Source organism: Mus musculus, chromosome 5, assembly GCF_000001635.26.
Source record: "Mus musculus strain C57BL/6J chromosome 5, GRCm38.p6 C57BL/6J".
In the NCBI taxonomy this organism is placed as follows: Eukaryota; Metazoa; Chordata; class Mammalia; order Rodentia; family Muridae; genus Mus; species Mus musculus.
Genome location: NC_000071.6, coordinates 74,030,100 through 74,055,734, shown reverse-complemented (window position 1 = coordinate 74,055,734; position 25,635 = coordinate 74,030,100). Strand labels below are relative to the sequence as shown.

The 25,635-nt window shown below is 45.6% G+C and overlaps 1 protein-coding gene and 2 long non-coding RNA genes across 5 annotated transcripts in view; 1 reads left to right on the top strand and 2 right to left on the bottom strand.

The window, feature by feature from the left end:
• The window catches only part of Usp46 (ubiquitin specific peptidase 46), a 69,686-nt gene that overhangs the window by 12,677 nt on the left and 31,374 nt on the right, over positions 1 to 25,635 (top strand). For 2 of the 3 annotated variants that reach the window (XM_006504268.4, NM_177561.3), the window contains exons 2-3: positions 18,622 to 18,702; positions 23,218 to 23,431. In XM_006504268.4, the coding sequence (XP_006504331.1) occupies positions 18,622 to 18,702; positions 23,218 to 23,431 (295 nt within the window). Of the gene's footprint in view, positions 1 to 18,621; positions 18,703 to 20,098; positions 20,188 to 23,217; positions 23,432 to 25,635 lie in introns of those variants that run through there. The other variant, XM_006504269.2, reaches the window with a different exon arrangement.
• Gm52817 lies at positions 2,230 to 7,996 on the bottom strand. Its single transcript, XR_003955934.1, has 2 exons — positions 7,896 to 7,996; positions 2,230 to 7,632 (listed from the first exon to the last, which is right to left on the bottom strand). It is a non-coding gene; the product is annotated as a predicted gene, 52817 (long non-coding RNA).
• On the bottom strand, positions 13,758 to 20,045 carry Usp46os2. The gene is made up of 3 exons (XR_001784877.2): positions 19,552 to 20,045; positions 15,381 to 16,691; positions 13,758 to 14,001 (listed from the first exon to the last, which is right to left on the bottom strand). It is a non-coding gene; the product is annotated as a ubiquitin specific peptidase 46, opposite strand 2 (long non-coding RNA).

Here is a 25,635-nt window from a genome sequence, read left to right as displayed (position 1 = left end):
ATATGTGACTGCATGTGTGTGTACGCTGGGATGAGGTGCCTTCTATCCCCAATTCTTTTTCCTCTAGAAAACACCAATGGAGTAGATACAACTGCTTAGGTCAGTGACTCTTTATTTTAATTTTTATCTTAGAAGAGCGGGTGCTTTGGCTGCACGGATGTCTGTGAACTACTTATGGCCTATGGAGGCCGAAACAGGGCTTCAGGTCCCCAGAGCTGGGCTTATTTGAGTTGGTTCTGAGCTGCCATGTGGGTTCTATGAACCAACCTGGTCCAACCAGGGCACTTAACCACTGAGCCATCTCTCCAGCCCTGCTCAGTGTCTCTTAATGGCGATTTTCACCGAAACTTCTCTAATAGTTTTCTTTAGATCTATATATTTCATTTCAATTGAACCTTGGAGAGCTTTTTGAGGGCAGACAAGACTGTGGCTGAGGTCTGGTTTGAGTTTTTCTACGCTGTTGGTTGGGAGTCCAGTGCTCTTCCCTCTCACAGATTTCCTTCTCATGCAATATGGCGTGGGTGAGGGATGGGTTTACCTCCCTGGTCTGCTGTGGGGCTAAGATGGAGTCAGTTATGCCTTGTGCTTCACGTGGTACCTATACATTCTGTGACTTACAAACTTCTGAGTGCCTCCTTTGTCCATAAGCAGAGGAGTCCAGAATGCAGGTCTGGAGCCTTGAGCTATCGCCCCAGATCCCAGGATCCAGTCTCTTTCTAACTTAGTGGTGTCAGGTAGGTCTCCTTGACCTGTCTGGGCCTAACAGAAAGCACCTTTCTTGCAGGAATGGTGGTACAAAGGCAAGCTCGTTGGAGCCTACTGTTGGCTTTAGTTAGGGAAGGCAATAGGTGGAAGGGCCATGGCTTTAGCCTGAAATGTCCTCAGGATGCCCAGGCTGACTGCACGTAGCCACACTTTGGAATCATCAGTTAGGAATCATTGTGCTTTCATCTCCTGATAAGGACGGTATATTGTCCACTGAAGGATATTTAGTCATCTGGAGTGCATGCCACCTATTTTGAGTTATTTGGTGTGCACAGGTAGGTGTTACTGACTGGGAAAATACATGTAGTACCAACTACACAGTTCCTCTAAGTTTTTAAATCAAGCCTTTGAATAGGAGATTTGTGTCCATGTGACAAAAATTTCAAAGTGTGTAAAAGGAAAGTGTTCAAAAATGCAAGTGCCCTCCAATTCCTGTCCTCGATGGCTGTCAATACTTATAGCTTCTGTGTTCTCATGAGGCTTTTTTTTTTGGTTTTTCAAGACAGGGTTTCTCTGTATAGCCCTGGCTGTCCTGGGACTCACTCTGTAGACCAGGCTGGCCTCAAACTCAGAAATCTGCCTGCCCCTGCCTCCCAAGTGCTGGGATTAAAGGTGTGTGCCACCACTGCCCGGCTCTCATGAGGCATCTTATAGAGACACAGCCAAGTAGGGTTTTACTCTTAGTTTTAATCTTTATTTTTATTAATTTTTTTTTAAATTTTAGATTCACCTATTTTATTTTACTTTATGTGTGTGTTCTGCCTGTATATACGTATGTGCACCATGTGCATTCCTGGCACATTTGGAGGTCAGAAAAGGGCATCAGATCCCCTGGAACTGGAGGGTCGGGTGGTTGTGAACCACCACGTTTGTGCTGGGAACTGAACACAGGCCCTCTGCAAGAGCAACAGGTGTTGTTAACTTCTAAGCTCTCTCCTTCAGTCTCTTCCTTCTAGTTTTTACAAACACAGTCCATTTAGTACACATGGATTATCCTATCTGCTTTTGTGCTCTGTACTCTGTAAACAGCACCCTTATCCACCAGGTCTCTGTCAGCTAGCACTTTTCTCCTCCTCTTCTTCTTCCTCCTCTTCTTCCCTTCTTCCTCCTCCTCCTCCTCCTGGTTTTTTTTTTTGCAGGCAAAGTTTCTCTTTGTAGCCCTGGATGTCTTGGAATGTGCTATGTTGACCAGGCTGACCTCGAACTCGGAGATACACTCACTTCTGCCTCCTGAGTGCTGGGATCAAAGGCATGTGCCACCACTGCCTAGCCACTAGTAGTTTTTAAATCTTTGGGTTTTTGTTTGTTTGGTTGGTTTTTGTTTGTTTGTTTGTTTGTTTTTTGTTTTCCCAACAAAACTACAAGGACACACACACAGCTGGTATTGCCAACAGTGTGCCTTACTTAACAGGTGTCACACTGAAACCTCTTACGCTTGGCGGTTGGGGGCAAATGGCCTGTTAGCTTTTTTTTTTTTTTTTTCTTTCTACTTGCATCTCTTTTACTAGAGGTGTGCCTGAGGAGCTGTTCAGACGTGTGACGGAAGACACTCAGTCTCCTTTCCGTGCTTGGCTTTGGGCAATTATTTTCAAAGTCTGTGAAAAAGTGCGTGCTTTGTCTTTATTTTCAGTCTGTCTCAGACCCGTATCTTTTAGTAAAATACAATTTTTAAAAAAGGATGAGCCAAATGAAATAGAAACCCAAAGATATGTAAAATAGAAGCCTCAAGTTGTTGTTGTTTTTTTTTGTTTGTTTGTTTTGTTTTGTTTTGTTTTGTTTTTATGACTCAGCCTGACAGATACAGAATTGCTCTGGCCACTTGTTGTGGATATGTGTTTGCACTTCTGGAGCTGGCTGGTGCTGGTGCTAACGCTTTCAAGCAACATTAAAGGACTGCTCACTCCTTCCTTCTCCCACCACCACACTCTTTGCCATGAGGGGGGACAATGCAGAGGTTTAGATTTCTGCTTTTATAATCCATACATTGCTGATTTTTTTTTCTCGTTATATTAAATATTTCTAATGGCGCCACACTGCTCAGGAAGGATGTGATTCCTAGAGGTGACTGGGCAGCTAATACTCAGGCATGGCAACTCTCTTCTCCTTTTGCCCAGAGCAGGGTCGCCTGGCTCATTGTTTTCACTGTGGACCTTGAGCGCAGAGACCAGGATGGCAGGCTGGGGCAGTGGGAAGATGAGATGACTGTGCAGTAAAACTGTGCGGAGCGGAACCACCTTCCAGGCCTTGCCAGGACCCGGCCCCTAACACCACCTCTTGGAAAAGTAATGAGATGAGAACAGATGGGGGAAGTCAGAGCCGAAGGGACATCATCCCTGCGGAGGGATCTGGGGCCAAGTGAAGTTCTTGTTCCTGGTTCCCTGTAGTCAGTGGCTGGGTGGCAATTTTGTCCTTCTCCACTCTGGGCTGGAAAACAGACATAGACTCTGCTGTTTCTCCTATGCTCCTGAATTGAAGTTAACTTGTGTGACTTTCATCAGCCAGAGCCCCCTGCAGGTGTCCTTCACCGAGTAGGGCGACTCTGTGCCACTGCGTTGTCAGATGTCCCAGGAGTAGACGCTGGGCTTCCGTGGAACAGCTGTTACATGGGATCATGTTAGGCTGCTGAGAAACATCACCCCTTCCAGAGTCACATAAGTGACAGGAACTCATGCTGTCATGTATCTGTCATGCTGTGCCTTCTTACGAATGGCTGGCTTCCTGCCGAAGCCCAGAGAAGTGCTTAGAAATGGTTCTCCGACCAGGAGCTGGAGTTGTAGAGTGTGGCCACCACTGAGCTCTGCCGGCTCAGGCCTCATGTTGGCAAGTTACTTCAGCCTCTTCAGCTTCATCATACACAGCCCTCCTTCGCCTGGGAGGTGGGGGCGGGGCGTGCCCATTGGTGATTTATTGGCAGGGAGAGTTAGGTTCAGTGTTGCTTAGGAGCCCTGAAGCGCTATGGTGGTGTTTGCGTGCTCATAACCGGGATGGCCATTCATAACACTCAGGGAGATGCCCAGTCCGCAGCCAGAAAACACTCCTGGCCGTCTGCCTGCTCCCTCCACTCACAGCTCAGGAATTACTAAAAATGTGAACGAAGCATTCTCTGGCCTGACTCGTTCGTAGTCAGCAGCTGATTCCGGAGACAGACGTGTGAGTCCCTGGCTCTGCCCTCACTGGCTCAGTGAGCTTGGCAGCTTTGCCTCAACATTTCCTTGTGTAGGATGCAAGGACTCTCTGCCTTGGGTTTGTGGGGGAGATCAAAGGAGCATACAGATGTGCGGTTCTTGGAGCACTGAGTACACACCATTCCCCATCCTTCCTCATTTTCCCAAGTTTATTCAGTGAGCAGATGTGTCAAGTTCTTTCTATGGAAAGCACTGCTAGGGGGAGGCATACGAATCAGACATAATCACTTCCTGAGGAGAGACTGGATCTTCTGTAGAGCTGGCGGGCTTCTCTGTAGAGAGCTAGTCGTAGAGTTTAGATTTTGTGGGTCATAGTATCTCTGCAGCAAGTCCGTGATCCGATTGTTCTCTCAGAACGTAGTTGCCACGATTACCTGACTGGTCACAGCGGTATTATAACAGTTAAAGTTTATATAAGCATCTGGAAGCACAGGCAGAGTAGGTCTGTGAGCGGCACATAGGCATCTAGTAGGGTGACGTGTCAACTAATAAGTTACTCTGTTACAAATTGGGATAAGTGCCGAAAGGAAACAGATAGGAAAGGTCTGTGTCTTAGGAGAAGACTGGCTTCCAGGCAGCTAGGATGAAGGTCTTAAAGCCCATGCCCACAGTGACTCACCTACTCCAACCAGGCCACACCCACTCCAGCCAGGCCACACCCACTCCAGCCAGGCCACACCCACTCCAACCAGGCCACACCCACTCCAACAAGGCTGCACCTACTCCAACAAGGTCACACTTCCAAATAGGGCCACTCCTTGCGACAAGCATATTCAAACCATGACAGTCTGTAAGAAGGAAGGTCAAGGACTATGGGACATTGCAGCCACAGGATGAGTTGGAGACAGCTGGAGAGGGAGAGACAGGGTACAGCTCTGAGGGATGGGACCATGGTCTAGACTGTTCCCTGCAAGGGTCTCTCCCCTCAGTCTGTTTTGAAGGAGTAGTGGGTGTGCTTCAGCTTGCACTTTTGCTCTCTCTAACCCAAGTCCACTTTTCCCCTCACTTCTTCCTTCCATAGCCCTATCACAGGGAGATGAGCTGCATATGACAGACGAAGACACTTTTGTTCTTCATAGTCCTGGTCATTACACCCTCTCTCTCCATGTTCCCTTGCTTTGTTATGTTGTTTGTAGTATCTAGGCAGGAATTTAAAAGTTGGAGGTGGTAAGATTGCACCTTATTTTATTGTTTAGTGATAACTGATTCATTCCTTAAAAATCCGTTCTCATTTTGCCTTTTAAAATTTAACGTAACTTTATTACTTGGGTAAAGGCTTGGACACAATGATGAAATGCCTTTTTTTCCTTCACATGTCCTGTTTCTGCCAGCTCCACAGATTCATTTCCTCCAAGCAGGTTGCATGCCCTATAAAGGTTTGCTTTATTTTGTTTTACTCATGTGTATGGTTATGTTCTAGCATTGTGTGTCTGCACCAGGTATGTGCCTGGCTCCCAAGGAGGCCAGAACAGGGAGTTGGACCCCCTGGGATTGGAGTTACAAAAAGTTGTGAGCCTCCCTCTGGGTGCTAGCAATCAAATCCTGCTCTTCTTGAAAGAGCAGCCAGGGCTTTCAACTGCTAAGCCATCTCTCCAGCCCCTGATGAACATTTTGTATAAGAGGACTGGGATGTTTTCCCTTTCAGAGGATGCCTCTGACATAGGGGTGCTCCTGTATCACACCAATGTCGTCCCTAATGGATGAGCTCTGATTCAATGAGAGGTCTGGTCTCGAAAAATATGGTGGAGTGACTGAGCCAGACAGCCAGCATCATCTTCTTACTTCCATATGTTGGCACACACCCACATGTACATGTATGTAGATACACACACACACACACACACACACGGGAGAATAACTATAATTGTTGTAAGGACTACAGTGAGTACACAGAAATCCCTCAGAGCGGTGCCTACTCAGTCAATACCCCTTCCCACTTATCTGCTGTCTTGATTACACCTAAGGCACCAGGATCCTTATTCCTTCTGAGCCTTACTGGGGCTCTGGACTCATTCTAAAAACTTGGGCTACATCCTTTCACTTGTCTATGGGATGACCTTTGTCACTGGAAGTCCAGGGCGACAGTCTTTTTGAACCTTTCATTGTTCTACAGACATCTCATTGGTAGAGTAGCTTTTTGAACATAGAATTAGAGTTTTACCGGCAACATCCTCCATGCCTGTCATCTGTTTTAATTCAACTCTCTATAACCAATGCCTTCCTCTGTGTGTATTTAGATATAATCTTAGGCCCTCCCTGGGTCTCCTTTCTACTTTGAACAAAATAGAAAGAGAGGTGACATGTCCTGAGCTACGGGAGCTGCCTGGGGGAGATTCAGGGCAAGGGCATTTGCTTCTCTGGCACTGGGTTTACACCTGTGGTGTGGTCTAGCTCACTTCCCAGGATGCCTCCTGGCCTCCCTGGCTTTGGTTTTGGCTCACACATTGCAGCAATGTTCTCGGCACTTCTTATAGACCTTGACCTTAGTGTGATGCTGTGTTCTAATTATTTCTTTCTCTCTGGCAACCTCCCTCCCCTGGAGGAATTCTAACTTGTGTTCCTTATAAATTGCTTTTAAAAATGGCTTTAAGAAGACCGTTCTTTCTGTGCCATCCTATGCGCTCATGATTCATCTTTCGAGAGTTGTTTGTTGCGAGTGTCGGAGGCCCCCTCGGTCGTCTCCGGAGGTGCTTTGAAAAGCTAACATTATGGTCTTGTTGGAACTGGTCCCAGCTCAGATTCTATTTTTAATAAGATTCTTTGTATTGTTTTTCAAAACGTTCCCACTTTCGCTCACTGACTGAAGTAAGAATTTTGTTTCTTATGCTTCCGGATCCTGTGATTTTTCCCACAGGGATCGGTTCTTTGTTCAGCCCCTGGACATATAGCGTTTATATTTTCAGGGCCTCCGATTTTCCTTTTGTGCCATTGTCCTAGGTGCCTGCAACAGGAGGCGAGGCTTTGTGTAGAAAACGCACTTCAGGACTGATACAGTACTGATAACCTTCACTGTTTGCGTCACCTCTCTGTTGTCCTGTGGAATAGGCAGGCCGGACATCAGCACCAGGAACTCTGAGCTCCTAGAGAGGTGAAGGGACAGAGCTCCAAGACAAACACTGGTAAGAAAAGGCAGGCAACAGTGACGGAGGTGGCCTTAGCTCACTACTGTAGAGGATTAGTTTACCAAACTTTTATTAAACATGCTAAATATAAGTTCCTAAATAATACATCTCCATATAAAATGTTACGAGTTAAGAGGATTTAAAAAAAAGAAATCTCTTAGAGCTAGAGATGGTTCAGTGGTTAAGAGTACTTGTTGCTCTTGCAGAGGACCCAGGTTCAGCTTTCAGCAGCCATGTGGTGATTTCCAGCCATCTGTCACTTCAGTTCTAGGAGATCTGAGGTCCTTGTGACCACCAGGCACCTAGTAGTCCACCTATACACATGCAGGTAAAACATGCATATGCATAAAATAAATACATTTTTAAAAAAAGAAAAGAAAAGCCTTTGTGACTGTCTCATCCCTCAGCCCTACTCTTGGGCAACATCACTGACATTTTCTTGACTGTTAGTCCGTTGCAGCTGTATGCATCTGTAACCCCAGCTGCTTTGGAGGCTGAGGTAGGAGGATGACTTGAGTCCAGGAGTTGAGTTTCACTTGGGACAACACAGTGGGGAAAGTCTGTCTCAAAAACAAAAACAAAAAAACCAAACAGATGAAAACCTTACAAACAAATTTAAAACAAACCCCCAAGCCAAGGAATTTCTCAAGAATTCTGGCAATTTTCACTAAAATGCAGGTATTGAATACAACAGTTTGACAGGCTTCTCTTACTCTGTTCCTCAGAAAAAGAAGAGTGTGGAGGACATAGCAGGCACAAACAGGAGCCCTTGTATGTTGACTGAAAAGATGACATTCTAGGGATGACCTAGGTATACTCTTACCTAGGTACACTGCAGTTGGTTCATCATTTGTCACTTTACACAGCAGTACCTGAAAAGAAGCATGCAGAAGGTCATGAGCTCAATCCCCATACTACAAACATAAAAAGACTGGCATGGTATTCTGAGGTCTTGTAAATTTTTCTGTTGCAACCTTTGCTGCAAAGACCATCTGAGATATTGCCTACTGATTGTCCCTTCAATATCGACTTTCTATTTCTAGGTAAGAGAAGCTTCTAACTGGCCACAAATTCTTAGGTAATGGGCACATTTGCGAGGGCTCCCTTGCAGCTATGTGGCTCCATGACTGAGATTTTTGACCAGAGGGCATATAAGCAAAAGTATCCTTTGTAGTTCTTAAGAGCCTCCTTATAAGGGGAGAGACATCCATTCATTTTTCCCTTTTGCTGTGACAGAGATTATTTGGTGGCAGGAACTAGATTAGTCATTTGACTCCTACTCACAACAAAGTTGACAAGCTAGGAGGACTCTGTGTCCAAAGCACTGCGGGGTTGTTGCACCAGACCGACACTGCACCATCTTGAACATTGATATGAAAGAGTCAAATGGATTTTCACTTTGTGAATTCACACATACGAGTTAGGTCTTTGTTATACTTTCTATATCCACCTGTATGAGTATATCTATGTAATAAAGTAGAATTTCAGGATTGAGAGACATGGTCATTTAAGTTCTTGGTTGATACCACCTAATTAACCTTTAAGGACTCATCCCCACTCCTATCAGATGAGTGCCCTCATGTGTGTCACTGTATCATGGATGCATTTACGTTTAATGGAGATAACCCCCAAATCTGTTGAAGAGGTACAAAGATTCATGCTACCAAAGGAAAACGCTAGGATGTAAAAGCAAGAGTTTAGTTCCAAATGTCAATATCTGTTACATTCTGTCTCCATGGAAACCAATTCCTGTGTGTCTATAAAGGGAATGGGAGGATGGGGAGGTGATGGAGGATACCACTTATGCATCATTGAACAGCACACTGGGAGAATATACAGGCCTGGGTCTACATTGTCATGCACACAGTTGCATCACAGACATCCCTAACCACCCGTCTGTGCCCAGCCACCTGAACGTCCATCTAGCCTGTAGGTACTGTGGGCCTACTACGTGCTCTTCACTGAGAATGTGGTATTGTGAAGGTTACCACGTCTTATATTGTTATGGGTTAAATCAGATGTTAATGATTATAGAAATAATAACTGTCATAGGAGGGGGAGACAGTGTGCATGGAGAGATGTGGAAGAGGTGTATCAGTTTCTTCTTTCTGCTATCAGAAATTACCCAAGTGGCTAGAGAAATGGCTCAGTAGGCAGGAGAGTCTGCTGGGCAAGTGTGTGGACCTGAGCCCCCATCCTAGCATCTGAGTAAGAAGACAAGTGTGGCAGTTTGTATGTGGTGTTCCAGTGCTGAGGGATGAGGCAGAAACAGGAGGACAATGGGGTTTACTAGCTGCCAGCTTAGCTCTAGCTTCAGTGAGAGACCCTGCTTCAGTGGAACAAAGTAGAGGGTGATAGACCACAATACCCAATGTCCTCCTCTGGCTTCTATGCATATACACACAGGGGTATGTGTACTTGCACACATGTGCAAACACTACCACACACACACAGACACACACACACAGACACACAGACACAGACACAGACACACACACACACAGACACAGACATAGGCACACACACACACACACACACACACAGACACACAGACACACAGACAGACACACACACACAGACACAGACACACACACACACACACGCACACACAGAGACACACACAGACACACAGACACACACAGACACACAGACACACACACACGCACACACACACACAGACACAGACACCCCCACACACACACATATATACACACATCCTAAATTAGCAGCTCAAAAAGAGCACCATTATTTCTTAAAGTGTGTGGCCAGATTGCTTGCCCTAAAGTGCACCTCTGCTTCCTGGCTGTTGGGATTTCTGCAGGCTGCCGGGATTTCTGCAGGCTGCCTTTGTTCCTTGACTCACAGGCCCTTCTGTCTCCAGGGCTAGAAGTGTGATGGTTTTAGTATCTCTGAGCTATGTTTCCACCATCACCTATCTTTACTTACCCCGACCTCTGGGGACCTGAAGCATCCTGCCAAGTCCATCTCTCATTTAGAGAATCCAGAAAAATCTTCCTGTCTCAAGATCCTTCATTTAATCATCTACAAAATCCCCTTTGCCATGAGTGGTAACTCAGTGGAATCCGGGGATAGAGAGTGTACAACAGGGAAGGGATGCTGCCCTGCCCGCTGCAGGACTGGTTTAACAGAGAGAGGCGGCTCGATGAAGCATTCCTGAAAGAGTTGGCTTTTCAATTAGTCTTGTAAGGTACAGGCAGGGCAAAGTGACAAGGAGAGAGTGTGGGTGTCTGAAGACTGAAAGGCAGCCATTGGTCCAGCTAGGGTTTGCAGAGGATGAGTGACAAGAAAGGTTAGTGACAGCCCTGAACGCCACCAGGGGGAATTCCAAAAACAATTTCATGTTTAAAAAGAACGCCACCTCCTGTAGTAGTTAGGGCTGGCTAAGGAGGATGGCAGAGGCTAGGTAGGAGCTGGTGGTGATTTGGGTGAGAGATCCTTGCCCAGCTGCAGCTGAAAAAGAAGTGGCTGGAGTGGAGAGATTGAAGGAGTTTGTCAGCAGTGCACAGTGATGGACGGGGGACAGTTCAGCAGGATGTTGGCTATGACCTGGAGGGTCCAGCCTGGAGAAAGCAGGACCACTTACTAAGTGGGGGGGGGGGGGGGGGTTGGGGAACATGACACCAGAGGAACGAGATGTTTTGAGTAGATGGATGTCAAGGGCTAGTGGGTAGCGTCGCATGGAGCTCCAAGGGAAGCCTGCAAGGTGCAGATAGTCAGAAATGGCAGGCTTGGGGCTCCTGACTGAAACCTTCAGAGGCTTCTCCTGCAACCCTGGAAAGAGACAATAGGGGAGGCCTCAGGCCACCTCTGGGAAAAGCCAGCTGTCGACAAGTCCCGCTCTGGGGAGCTGGCTATATTTGTAGCTTCTCAGGGTGATGCGGGGGTGAGATCCAGAAGGAGATTTCTTTTCCCCTTTTGGGTGCTGGGATGGAGTCTAAGGACTATGCAAATACTGGGAGAAATATGGAGGTGAGGAAGGACAGACAGTCCTTACAGACGGCAACGATTAAACTCAGTGCCAGGGTCCTAGGCTGCTGTAGCCAATTGTATTACCTGAGTGGCTTAAACAATCCACATTACTATCTTTAAATAGAGCAGATTTATTTATTATCGATTGGTTTATTTTTGTTATATATTGGAGAGGTACATGCATAACATCTATGTCTGTGTGGAAGGAAGTCAGAGGACAGACAGCTTTTCTGACCTTGGTTCTCCACTTCCATGTTCACATGGGTCCTGGGGATCAAGCTCAGGTCACCAGCCTTGCATGGAAAGTGCTTTACCTGCTGAGCCATCCTGCTGGCCTCGCTGACTTAGTTCTGAAATCCAAAGCAGGTTTCACTGGGCTGAAGCCCAGTTGGTGGAGGGCTGCATCGTGTTGGAGCTGCAGCCATGTCCATGGTGGAGACTGGACCACGCCTTGGCTCTGTCTCTGCCTCCGTCTGCAAAGCTGCGGTCGTCATACACTGCATCCCTTCCTTCTACTTGTCTATGTTTCCCCTTTGAAGGCCACTTGGGAGCATTCTGAGCCCACTGGATTAATTCAGAGCAAGCCCCATTCTGTTTGGCCAGCAGATGTGTGAATTAATATCGTCTCAGGTTTCCTTTGCCGTGTGAGGGTTGTGTTCACTAGTTTGGGGAATTAAAACAAACGTGTCCTTGGTAGACTGGAATTCTACCTTTATATACAACAGCATATGTGTGTGTGTGTGTGTGTGTGTATATATATATATATATATATATAGTATATGTGTATATGTATACGCATGTATGTGTATACATGTATATACACATAAACACAAATTTATTATTGATTACATATACATACACACACACACACACACACACACATATATATATATATATATATATATATATATATATATATATATATACACACACACACACACACACACACACACACACACACACACACAAACATGCACACACACATACATATGCTGCTGACTAATGTTTTGGTAAATGGTGGGTCACATTTACCATAGTGATTAATAAGATTATAATGGAGCTGAAAAATTCTTACCCCCTGCTGTAGTATGAGGGACTTTTCCAGGGGAGGCATAGTTTTCTCTCTCTCTCTCCCTCTCTCTCTCCCTCTCCCTCTCCCTCTCCTTCCATTTGTGGGGTATGTGTGTGTGTTTCCCCCCTGGATAGGATAGACCAAAGTAATGGTTGTGAAAAAGGTCTAACTTGGTGACAAATGTATTTTTTTTTAATTTTAGATTTGTTTATTTATTATATGTAAGTACAGTGTAGATGTCTTCAGACACTTCAGAAGAGGGAGTCAGATCTCATTACAGATGGTTGTGAGCCACCATGTGGTTGCTGGGAATTGAACTCAGGACCTATGGAAGAACAATCAGTGCTCTTAACCTCCGAGCCACCTCTCCAGCCCCCGACAAATGTATTTTTGCTTGGGTTTTTAACTAGAGCGTGGGTGAGGGGTTACTACAGGAGCAAGTATGACTCAAAAGCAGCTGTATCTGGGAAAGGTTGAGGCCTCATGGGAGTTGTAGTCCTGGGGCTGGCAGGCAGCTAACAGGTCCAAGAATCTCCTCTCTGCAGTTACACTGGTCACAGTCTCCTCCCCGAGCGGTTGTTTTCTGCTTCCATAGCTCTGGAGTGGGGCCCCTCATGAATTTTGCAAGTTTCAACTTCCCTAGACATGTGAAGTTTGTTTGCCCCTGAGTCTCCCAAGCCTCTTCACTCTCTTCTGGAACGTTTTAACTTGGAGGGCACTGTTTCATTATACTACCTCAAGCAATGCCATGGTTGTAACAAGGTAGTGTGAGCTGTTCCTCAGTGTGACACACACTGGGCTTTTGTGGTGACATGCAGAAACAAACCTATTGCCAATTGCATGAAAGTATAGCACACACTATTATGCAGGGCACACAACACTGGGTGATGATAATAAGCAGCTAAGTAGCTGCATTATGTATTTATCTCACTGTGTTTTTGGGCTACTTCAGAATGCGTACCATTTATAAAATGTTTCCCGTAGTGTTCAATGTAATTCCAAAAGCAGCCTCATACAGCTCCTGCTTATGTCTCCTTAATTTTGTTTATTTTTATGTGCATGCATATGCACTTGAGGGCCTTCATGCTCCCTGGGACTGGAGCTGCAGAGGGTTGTGAGCCGCTCTGTGGGTGATAGGAACTGAACCTGGGTCTCTGCAAGAGCAAGAGGTGCTCATAACCCCCGAGGCGCTGCTGCAGCTCTTTTATGTGCCTTCTTCACCTCATCGTTTTCTCTTGTACTTTATTTGATCTTCTGTTTCCATTGTCAGGCCCCAAGAAGCAGTAAATTCTCACACACACACACACACACACACACACACACACACACACACACACACACTACATACTTCGTATAGCCTATGTAGGTGGTAGGCTGTACTTTGCAGGCTGGTGTATATATTCTCTATGATGTCCATTAATGATAAAATGGCCCAAATCACACTTTCCTCACTACATGTCCCCATGGTTAGGAGATGCATGACTGATGGTAGGTGTAAAAGTATAAACAGAAGAGCCCAGTGAGCCCACCCACACCTGTCACTCAGCATCTACCACATGGCCTTACCACCTCAGTCCCTTTCTTTCCTCACCAATCTTGGGAAACCTCCGACTCATCTGTGTTTCAGCAGAAACAGGATATGCTATGCTCTGAAGGAGATGTAGGAGTGAGGTGGCCAGGGTGGGGGTGGGGAGAAAGGAGGGAGTATGTGAAGATATGGGGGTGCTGAACTTACGATGCTGGAGCTGAGGAGGACAGACACTTTGATCATGGAAGCATTGACATTGTTTACAACAGAGACACACAGGTTTCTGAGCAGCCGATTAAGGAGTCCTTGATTTCTGGCACAATTTTTTGTCCTGTTAAGCTAGAAAGGGGTAAAAGGGGTGCTGATGTTTCAGAGGGTCACAAAATTTAGAAACAGTCACTGTGGAGTGAGGAGAAATTCCACTCTATGTTGTTGGAATGCAGTGTCTTTGTTATCTACCTACCTACTTACCTACCTACCCATCTGTCTGTCTGTCTGTCTATCTATCTATCTATCTATCTATCTATCTATCTATCTATCTATCTATCTATCTATCTATCTATCCATCTATCTATCCATCCATCCAAGTCAAGGTTTCTCTGTGTAGCCACAACTATCCTGAAACTCACTCTGTAGACCAGACTGGCATCAAACTCACAAATACCTGCCTCCTGAGTGTTGGGACTAAAGGTGTGAGTCACCATACCCAGCTTGAATGCTGTTTGTAAGGCCTCCAGAGTTTGGGTGAATCTAGTGATATGGTTGTCTGACCTCTCTTTCCCTTGAGTACTGCATGCTTGTCTGGGAGTATATTCAGAAAAAGATGGAGAATTTGGTTCATAGTGGGTTCCTACTTTGCTGGATGGGAAAGTCCAGTGAACAGGGTAATGGGATAGAAGGGTAACTGAAGTCATGGCCTGCATATCCTATGATATATAAGAAAGCAGGAGAGTGGATCTATGCTCAAGCTACCAAAGAACAATTTAAAAGATGGAGTTGCTTGTTTTGGATCATAGCTTCAGCGGTGTGGCTGAGCAGAACAGTTCACACGGTGGCTGCCAGAAGTGGAGAAAAGGGAATGCAAAAAATGGCCAGGACAAGATGCATCCCTCAAGGGTCTGCTTTCAGTTACCTGACTTCTCCGGGTATACCCGGCCCCCTAACATTCCAGAACTAAACAGTATCCCATCCTACAGAGTGCCACCACCTGGGGACCAAGACTCTAACAAACTAGCTTGTGGGTGACTCCTTATATCTAAAGCAGTATAATTTTAGCACAGTGTAGATATCTCCATGATGGGAGACTTTAAGAAAGAGTGGGCAGAGCTGTGCTTGGGTTCTAGTGGGTGGCTGGAGTCGAATACAGTGGAATAAAAAATAGTGAGAAAAGAGGCTGTCAGGTTGCTGGGACAGCAACTCTGCCACGTGACTTCTCCACATGAATCCTGAAACCACCCAGGATAATGGCAAAACCTGAGGCCTATGGGCAAGTCCTCTATGACTGGGGGCCAATGAGGAAGAGAGGGACTTTGGCCACCAACTTCAGAAAGAAGAGCTTTTGACAAGCGAGCGAGGTTGTGGAGCCCCAGGCAGCCTCCCCTCCTGGCCCTTTCACAATCTTGTGTGTAGGGTCAGAGAATGAGCAAGTTTGAACTGAGGAGCCATCGGGAGGTGTTTATCAGAGAAGAGCCCGATCTCACCAGCTACAGAATTCTCACCTGCCCTGTGTGTGTGTGTGTGACGATCCTTCTTCCATCTGTGCAAGTGGATACTGTGTGACCGCAGGTCTCTCTGTCCTTAGTACAAATCTGCACTCTCACTTCCAGGTTTCCTTTCCACAAACGGTAAAATTAGTGCTGAGATGGGCGAGACCATCCTCAACCAAAGAACTAACTAGCAAAACCATGTGTTAACTTCTCTGTTGCCCTTCTTCATAAAGAAAAATCCAATGAGATCCCGTTCCAACCACTGATACATCGTATCTTCCGTTGATCCTGCTCTTGCTGGCAAACATTCTACTTTTTTTTGAAAAAAAAAATAGATGTAGGTCTACTTAATACCCATTATTTATACTAGTTTATGATGTAGAAATAGCTTTATTAAGAAATGTTGGTGTTCTTCGTCTGTTCCATGAAGTCCTGCCATAATTTGATCTGTTATTTCAAAAGGTCAGCTGTGGTAAAGCCGTGGAGACAATGGTTTTCACAACTCTGAAGAAAGGGTTCTGAAGCTGCCTCCCATCTGAGCACTGCGTCTTCTCAGATGGTGGGTAAAGGAGACTAGAATGTTGCCGAGCAGAGAGAGAGGGAGCCATCACACAGAAACCTAAGCGGGAGGGGAGAGCCTGCTGTACTGCTGTTCTGGTCGCTTGGATTCAAGTTATCTTCTACTTACTGTGTGCTTTGTGGCAAGTGACCACTTGGACTGGCTCCCAGTCTGCTTCATGGCCATGTCTTTTCTGGAGGAGGAAATGATTGTATATGAATTAAGATTTCACAGCACTGGGGGGAGGGGCGCTAAAGAGATAGCTTCATGGTTAGGAGCATCTCTTGCTCTTGTAGAGGACCTGGGTTTGGCCCAGCACCAACGTGGTGGCTCACAACCATTTGTAACTCCAGTCTGAGGGAGACTTGACACGTTCTTCTGGTAGCAGGTATGCACAGAGCACACTTAATACACATGCCGGCAAAACATTCATACACACAGAGAATAAGTAAAAGAAGATACAGCACTAGAAATGTCTTTAAGTTTTAATCTCTTGTGTGTGTTTCTGTGTGTGTGTCTGTCTGTCTGTCTACATGTATGTGCAGGTGTCTGTGGAATCAAGAGGGCACCAGATCCTTCTCACTTAGACATCAGAGGATCAAACTCAGGTCTTCTGCAACAGTAGTTATGTACTCTTAAATCATGAACCATCCCTCACCCCCGAGGCCCAGTAGTATTTCTTTCTAAATATAAAACACTTAGCTTTCCGTTCTCTGTCTCCCAAATCCTTGTGTCTCTGAGAGCTGTGAGTCTTCTGTGATAGCCTGGGAAAGAGAAGGCTGCAGATGGTCAGGGAATAACAGCAGCAAAGGGCTCTGATCCTACCCACTATCCCCCTACATGCGTGGGCTCTGTACACACAGAGCAGTCAAATACAGGTCAGAAACGTTTTAAACATTTCAACTGTACTGAGCACTCGGACTTTGTCTTTATTCTGTAAACAATACAGTAGAATATAGCATTTATATATACCAGGTATATATGTTGATATATATGTGTATATATGTATGTATGTGTGTGTGTGTGTGTGTGTGTGTGTGTGTGTGTGTGTGTGTTTGTATGTATGTATGTATGTATACACATATACCAACAGTTTATATAGCATTTATTATACCAGGTATAATGAGTAATGCAGCAGATATAAAGCATAGAGGAGGATATGCATAGCAGCAGATATAAAGCATAGAGGAGGATATGCATAGGTTATAAGCAACTACTATACCATTTATGTGAAGGAACTGAGTGTCTTTCAGGGATCTGGAACCTGTTCCCTGTGGTCAGGGATGACTCTATACCTGACTAGAGTGAGCTTTTTTATCCCCTTACAGCCAGCTCACTCAGCTCTTAGGGAGAAATGACCATCCATCACCCGTGCCTGGCTCTGGGTGTGGGCTTCATCCAGTTTGGATGGATAGGCTTGGTGCAACATTTGGATAAGGATGAAACTGATTCCTGAGTTCAGCCTTTGGGAGTTGGTAACGGCTGCGGTCTAGCAGGTTCAACAATGGCTGTCTTCCAATAGAAGACCCGCAAATCCTGGAGTTGTTCAGTTCATGAGGTTGCATACATATCTCAGATGGTCTTCAGCTAGAATCCTGAAGACGTAGGCTCTACTGTCAGCGAAGGAATACACTTGCCAGTGAGAGCAAGAACAAGCAGGGGAAGAAAGCGAGCTTCCTTCTCTCACATCCTTTAGCTAGACCGCCAGTAGGTGTGGCTCAGATTAAAGGTGGATTTTACCCCCTCTAAAGATCTGGATTAAAGTGGGTCTTCCCATTGCTGATGATTTAATTATGAAAAATCCCTCACAGCCTCTTGGGGATTTAAGTCACTTCCAGATGTAGACAATGGAGAACAGCCATCACACATAGTGTAGTTCTTAGGTGCATCACGAGGATAAACTGCACAGTCCCTGGCACAGAAGGCACAGGAGCTGTTAGTCTTAACTATGCTCCAGTATCACCAGGCTTAGCAATCTGACGCACCCGACAGTTGTCAGGACTCACACTGGATCCTTCCATCATCTGCAATATTGTCTGTACATAGAGCCTTCTCAGTAAGACCTTCTCCGAGTTCTCTACTTAAAGGTGCAGTTGGGCAGCCTTTACCGTTCACACAGCCCTCGCTGTAGCATTCCCGCCGGCCTCAGCCCATCTCTGAGTTTATTTTCCTTTGCGGTACTCACCAGCTCCTGGTATATTGTCTAATAGGTTTGCTTTGTGCTTCAGGCCATCATCATATGTTAAAATGGGAACCCCATGAGAGCCGTCTTGTATGTATCTTCACCATTCTCATTAATGCCTGGACCTAGAGATTAGTGCCTGGCTGAGTGGGTGTGTGGGAACTCCTTAGCAGAATGAAGATGTTGATTTTGACAATGGTCCCATCTTCCAGGCCCTCTATTTCTGCAGCCATCTGGAGTATTTTATTATTCAATATATTATTATTCAGAAGATCATCTTGTTATTTACATATCTATCTCAAATATCTTTTCCTAATCGAAAGCTCAGGGCCCGGGCCACCAGTACGTTGGGTATGGAATAGAGTGAAAGCCTTGCTAGCGAGTCTCCTGGTTTCCTTGTAATGTCGCACACCCAGTATACACTGCTGACAAGGGATGCTTGTTTCAGGAGTGGGCCAGCTTCTATCCCCCAACTTCCTCATCTGTTTTCATGTTGTTATGTTTTCTTGTAGGGCACCAATGCCTCTGCTCTGGAAAAAGACATTGGACCAGAGCAGTTTCCGATCAATGAACACTACTTCGGATTGGTCAATGTAAGTATTTATTGTTTCCATTTGCTTTAGGGTATTTGATGTAGCTCTCCTGGCTTGTTTGTTTGTTTGTTTTGTTTTGGGGAGATAAGATCTAGCTATGTAGCTCTGTTGGTCCTGAGCTCATTATGTAGACCTGGCTGGCCTTGAACTTGCAGGGATCCTTCTCGTCTCTGCCTGAGCATGCCCAACTCTCCTCTGCCATTGCCAAATCTATTTAAAGAACTGTGCTTTAGTTAGTAGCAGAGTCAAATGCTGGAGAAGGGCACTTTAATCTACTTTTTAAAATGTTGTCATAGTTGTCCCCAGCAGAGGACTTAATTGCTACATTATTGATCGAATTTGCACCCCCCCCCCGCCTCCCCCCCCCCCGTGCCCCTCCCCCCCCTCCGTGCCTTGAGGGCTTTCCTTTGTCTGTGTCACTTTCATAGTGATGTCATTAGTGTGTGGTCAAACCCACTTTGCTTGTTCCTCCCTTTCTCACAGCGTGAACCTCTTAGTCTTTGTTTTGGTATGGATCAATAATACACCTTGAGTTTTAAGACTTGGTAGCTGGTTACCTGTGCTTGGCTGATAGTACAGCTTATATTAGAGATCTACAGTTACATGAGTAGACTCTCCACTTGAGGTAGAGGAGGGCTGCCGATCAAGAACCAAGAGTCATTTACCCCAGAATTACTTGGCCCCAATTGTTGTATGACAAAATTTTTCGTAGGGAGATACAACCCATACATCCGGTCACCCCAGATAGGGAGCTCACTACAGACCAAATTACAGGCACCACCAAAGTTTAATTTGGTGAGCCAATGAATTTTATTGGGGATACAAAAGTATGGGTGAGGGATTACTTACAGGAGACAAAGACAGCTGCCTCACCAAGGCATACCCTGGCATGGGTGACAGCTCACAGAGCTGGGAACCTGGAGCTCACTGCACAGCTCACTGGTGGCAGCTCAGCAGGGCAGAGAGTGGCCTTTCCAAGTGACTCTGGTCTAAACCTCCTCCAAGCAGCTCCACTGGTTTCTGCTTCTTCCACTCAGTTGTTCCAGTCTCAGAGTCTTCCTGGCAGCTTTTGTTCTTCCTAGAGTCTTCTTTGTAGTTTAGCTCTGCTTACTATGGCAGGGAGGGGCCCAGTGAATCTGGTCAGTTTCAGGGACTTCCTGAAACTATTTTGAGTGTTTTACTTTCCTATGTAAGGAGCTTCTCTACCAGATGGAGGGTTTCAATCTTGGAGGAAACTGTTCCACAACACTGGGTTTCTTCCTGCTAGGCAGGAGCCCCTTAGTATCTGGCTTTATGAGCTAAAGTGGTATTACCCATCACCCCTAGGGATTTTCTACGTCACTGTATCTTTATTGAGTCAAGGTTTTAGATGCTAAGCCTGTTAGCTCACAGACACTTGGGTTTCTGGAGCAGCTGCTCTGCCATTCTGCCAGTATCTTTCCTGCTGGGAGGTGTGCTTGGAGAAGCTGGACGCATTCTTTGCAAGTAAATGCTACATTGGGTAAAAAGGAAAGAGCTACATTTGAATTCTTCCTGTACTGTTAACTGGTGGTGTGATCCCAGGCAAGGAAGTTGGCCTTTCTGGTCCTCCATTCCTGCATTCAATAATTGTGGTTGCAATGGTTTCTCCCTCTTGAGTCACAGTGAAGGATGAACGAGAGGGGGAGGGAGAGAGAGAGAGAGAGAGAGAGAGAGAGAGAGAGAGAGAGAGAGACAGAGACAGAGACAGAGAGAGACAGAGAGACAGAGAGACAGAGAGAGACAGAGAGAGACAGAGACAGAGAGAGAGAGAGACAGAGAGAGAGACAGAGAGAGAGACTATGTGAGGCTCTGATGAGAGACTGGAGTATGTTGTAGACACTTGGAAAATATTCCTTTTATTTCTTCAGAGTTGACTACTAGGTCAGACCGGTTGTGGCTGTAGGATGTCTGAGTAAAAGATATTGAGAAGCAGAGAGAAGACTGGACAGAGGAAGGCTACATAAGGCCCTGGAAATACAGGGTATTGTATTGGCAAAGCTCAGTTTTCAAAGTTTAATAGAAAGCTTATTTTAGCAACTGTGAATAGTTCTCCACTTAACTCTCTGAAGAGTTTTCAATTCCTGGAAATTCTTCCCTAGCTAAGGAAAATACAAATGTAGACTACGGAGAGAGAACTAAGGCTGTTGCCTACCTTGTAGAAGAATCATGAGAGCTGTATTTATTAATAGCTTCATTTATGATTCCTTAATTGGTAATTTATGAAGGTGCCAGCCTCTGTGTGAAAGGGTTTGTCACCTGTTACGTGACTGTGTCAGGGAACATTAGAGCAAGTAGGAACTGAAGATGTCCTAGCCACAAAGCCATTCAGAGATGCCCATGCTCCGTTTGACCTCTGCAGCGTTTTGTAATCCAGGCTATGGATCTTGTTATTGCTTTGGAATTTCTTCCTGTTCATTTACTGAGTGGGAACAGCCTTAAAGTACAGGTTTCAGCTAGGGCCTCCAACAGAGTTGGGCTTCCAGTCACTTAGAAGCCAGTGAGATAATGACTTTCCCCTCCGAAGTCAAAAATCTCTGTGTCTGTGACTGGAGAGGGATTGAGTATTACTGTGTGGGCCCTAATCTGATTACAGAGGGACCAGGGACATGTGTAATACCATATTGGGACAATTGCCACCTGGTGGAAACACAAGGCAGGGTAACTTAGAAGGAGAGAGGCGGAAAGAAGGCAGGACACTTATGAAGGCACTTCTTGCTCCATTACGTTGGAGTAAGTGAGATTTTGTACTGTTCGGCAGCAGCCACTGCAGCCCTAAACAAGCTCTGTTCCTTAAAGGCTTTGTTTGAGCAAGTGGTTCTTAACTCCTTAAATACACACCCACCCACTCCCTGTACTGTATGTTCGTGTATGTATACATGTACATATGCATATACACACCCACACACCCACACACACACACACCTCTTGAGCTATATCCCCAGCCCCTTCAGTTTCTTTTTGATTTTGCTTTTTTTTTAAAGATTTATTTATTTCATTGTATGTGAGTACACTGTAGTTGTCTTCAGCCATAGCAGAAGAGGGCATCAGATCACATCGTAGATGGTTGTGAGCCACTGTGTGGCTGCTGGGAATTGAACACAGGGCCTCTGGAAGAGCAGTTGGTTGGTGATCTTAACCACTGGACCATCTCTCCAGGCCCGATTTTTATTTTTATAGCCATGGGAGTTTTCTTTTTGTTTGTTTGTTTGTTTGTTTTTGAGACAGGTTCTCCCTGTGTAGCTCAAGCTGCCTGGTACTCATTGTGTGGTCCAGGCTGGCTTCCAACTTGCAGTGATCCTCTTGCCTCAACCTCCCAAGAGCTGGGACCACAAATGTGCATCACCATGCCTGCAGCCAGGGGAGCTTTTTAAATATTACTTTGTGTCTTTTCTTTAGCCAGCTGCTTTTCTGAGTCCCCATGTTATGTGGGTTTCTTTCTTGTCTTTTTCTAAGCTCCAGACCTCATTAGATTCCTAATCAGAGTGCTTATTACAAGTTTATAGACTTGGATGGATCAGAAACTCTTATCTGTCAGGGGTGCATTGCAGGACCCCAAATGGATGTCTAAAACTGAATCGTCCCACATCTTATATAGACTGTTTTGTTCTATATGTATACACTGGTGATAAAGTTTAATTTATACATTAGGCACAAGAGATGAAATTATGTTCTAATAAAATAGAACAGTTACAGTAAATTATCAATATTAGTTTGTTTCTTAATACTAGGATGGGGCCATGGTTAAATAATATGAAGATTACTTGTGATACCCAAGATATCTACTAAATGACTAGTGGGCAGGTACCATATTTTTGTGGATACAGGAGACTAAGGGGTGATTCACATCCTAGGCAGGATGGCATAGGATGGTGTGAGATTCCATCCCAGCTCTCAGAATGGTATACAATAGAAAATTATAGGTAACTTATTCTGTAAATTTCCACTTAATGTTCACAGACTGTGGTTGACTCCCCATAACTGAAAGCATAGCAAGTAAAACTACAGCTAAGGACGGGGGTGTGGTTCTCAACCCATGGATTGCGACCCCTCTGAACATCCTGTGGGTCCTGACCCGTCTGGGGCTCCATCTACCCTTTCACAGGGGTCGCCAAAGACAGTTGGAAAAGACAGATATTTACGTTGCAATTCATAACAGTGGCAAAATTACAGTTATGAAGTAGTTTTATCGTTGGGGGGGGGTGACACCACATCATCAGGGGGTCACAGCATCAGGAAGCGTGAGAACCACTGCTGTACCCCTTTGCCCCTGACCTTGTTGATCAGATCCATCTTTACCTAATTAGACACGCTGGGCTCTGATACGGGAACGCAGGGATTGGCAGGTTCCGGGATCCTGGCACCTCCCTCCCCTCTCCTGTCCGGCGGTGGCACCTCCCTCCTCTTGTCCAGCGGTGGCACCTCTCTCCCAGCTCCTGTCCGGCAGTGGCTTATGCCCGGGCGATGATTGCAGCCTCTCCTCTTGTGCTTTGGCAGTTTGGAAACACATGCTACTGTAACTCCGTGCTTCAAGCGCTGTACTTCTGCCGGCCGTTCCGGGAGAATGTGTTGGCATACAAGGCCCAGCAAAAAAAGAAGGAAAACCTGTTGACATGCCTGGCAGACCTTTTCCACAGCATTGCCACGCAGAAGAAGAAGGTTGGCGTCATCCCACCAAAGAAGTTCATTTCAAGGCTGAGGAAAGAGAACGGTGAGTTCATCGTGGGTTTGCGGCTCCGGTAAGAGGATCGGCAGAGGTTCTGCTGCGGTTGGTCGTCGTGGGTTCGAGGCTCTGGAACCGGGAACAGCAGCGGTTCTGTGTAGCCTCAAAATGAAAAGCCCGTTTAATTTTTTTTTTAAGGGAGAGTATGCATGGTCAGCCACAGTGTTTTTTAAGAAAAGATATTTCAGGGACTGGAGCGATGGCTCAGTGGTTACAAATGAACTCTTTTGAAGTGTATTCTCCCCTTCCAGAGGACTTGATTTTGCTTCTCAGGATCCATACTGAGAGGCTCACAGCCACCTGTAAGTCCAGTTCCAGAAGAACTAATACCCTACATGTTACATACAATTACATAGACACGGGAGCTGGGGAGATGGCACTGACTGCTCTTCCAGAGGTCCTGAGTTCAGTTCCCAGCAACCATATTGTGGCTCACAATCATCTATCTATAATGGGATCTGATGCCCTTTTCTGGTGTGTCTGAAGAGAGCAATAGTGTACTCATATACATAAAATAAATAAAATTTTAAAAAATGTTACATAGACACCACACACACACACACACACACACACACACACACACACACACACACACACATGAGAGAGAGAGAGAGAGAGAGAGAGAGAGAGAGAGAGAGATAGAGAGAGAGAGAGAGAGAGAGAGGAACGCGCAGGTGTACTAGTGGCATAACTTTAAACCTAACACTCAGGCGACAGAGACAGGCAGATTACTGTGTGTTCCAGGCCACCTAGACCAGGCCACCTACATGTTTAGACCCTGATGCAAATATGAAACTTAATTAATCAGTTAATTTATCCTCTCCCTTTTATTAATTTAATAAATTAATTAATTTAGTCCCTGGCTGTCTTAGGACTCGATCGATAGACCGGGCTGGCCTTAAACTCACAGAGAGTCCCCTGTCTCTGCATCTGCCTCTGGAGTGCTGGGACTAAAGCAGTGCACAGCCATTGCTCAGCAGAAGACATTTCTTCTTTTCCCATTATATGTGAAACAAACAAACAAAATTTGATATTTGACATCCCATTTAGAATGATTTCTTTCCTTTTCTTCCTTTTCTCCTTCCTTCCTTCCTTCCTTCCTTCCTTCCTTCCTTCCTTCCTTCCTTCCTTCCTTCCTTCCTTCCTTCCTTTCTTTCTTTCTTTCTTTCTTTCTTTCTTTCTTTCTTTCTTTCTTTCTTTCTTTCAACATGCTGCACTCTGGGGAAGGATTGTAAGGGTAAAATAAAACTGTCCAAGGCAGACCTTGAGCGCTGTACCCCTAGGGTGAAATATGTTGATGACTCTCTGAGCAGAACAGCACTACCTTCCGAACTGTGAACGGAGCAAGCACACGCTACCTAAAGAGGCCCTGGCGTGTTAGAAGTAACTCGGGACTACAGTTTGGGTGGGACCTGTGTGTTCAGTCTGAGGTTGCTGGTTCTCTGCTGGGGATGATGTTCCAGAAGATCATGGGGACTTTAGGATCTGGGATGAAGCTATAAAGTAGATCACAGGAGTGAGCCTTTGAAGGGGACACCTGGTTCCTAGTTCTTCTCTCATTCTCTGCCTCCTGTGCACCCTGAGGTGGGTAGCTTCTGCCATGGCCTGGGGCTGAACAAGCAGGAGTGGAACCCTCTGGAACTTCGAGCCCAAACAAATCCTTCCTCCTCTGAGTTAACTTGGTTGGCTGCTTGGTCAGTGGTGAGGACAGCAATGCTACAAAAGTCAGTGCAAGGTTTCCAATCAGCACCTTTTTTGGAGGGAAACTGTGATAGAAACATGTCGTAAATTCCAGAAGTTTTACACTGATTATCGGACTATTTCATGTGGCAAGTTGTATCTGCCCCAAATTCTAACTTACTCCAGTGAACTTAGTCACCCAGTGTTTGTTTTACAAAGTTTTGTTTAGTTTGATAGCTAGCTTTAGAAGTTGTAATATTGATGTATGCTAGAATAAACGGGATTTGAATAAAGAAGGAGCAGGGGTGAGCCGGGGGTGAGCCGTGATAGCAATGATGAGCAGCTGCAAGCTGTTGGCCTAGCAGTAGAGGCTTCTAGCTGCTTGCTTGTCCTGACAGCAGGGTCAGCAGTAGGCTTAGGGCATTTGCGTTCTGTGGGAACGTTATCTGTTCGCATATACTTCACAATTCTTTCATCTTTTATGTAAGAGTCTTCCAGGCTGGCCTTAGGTT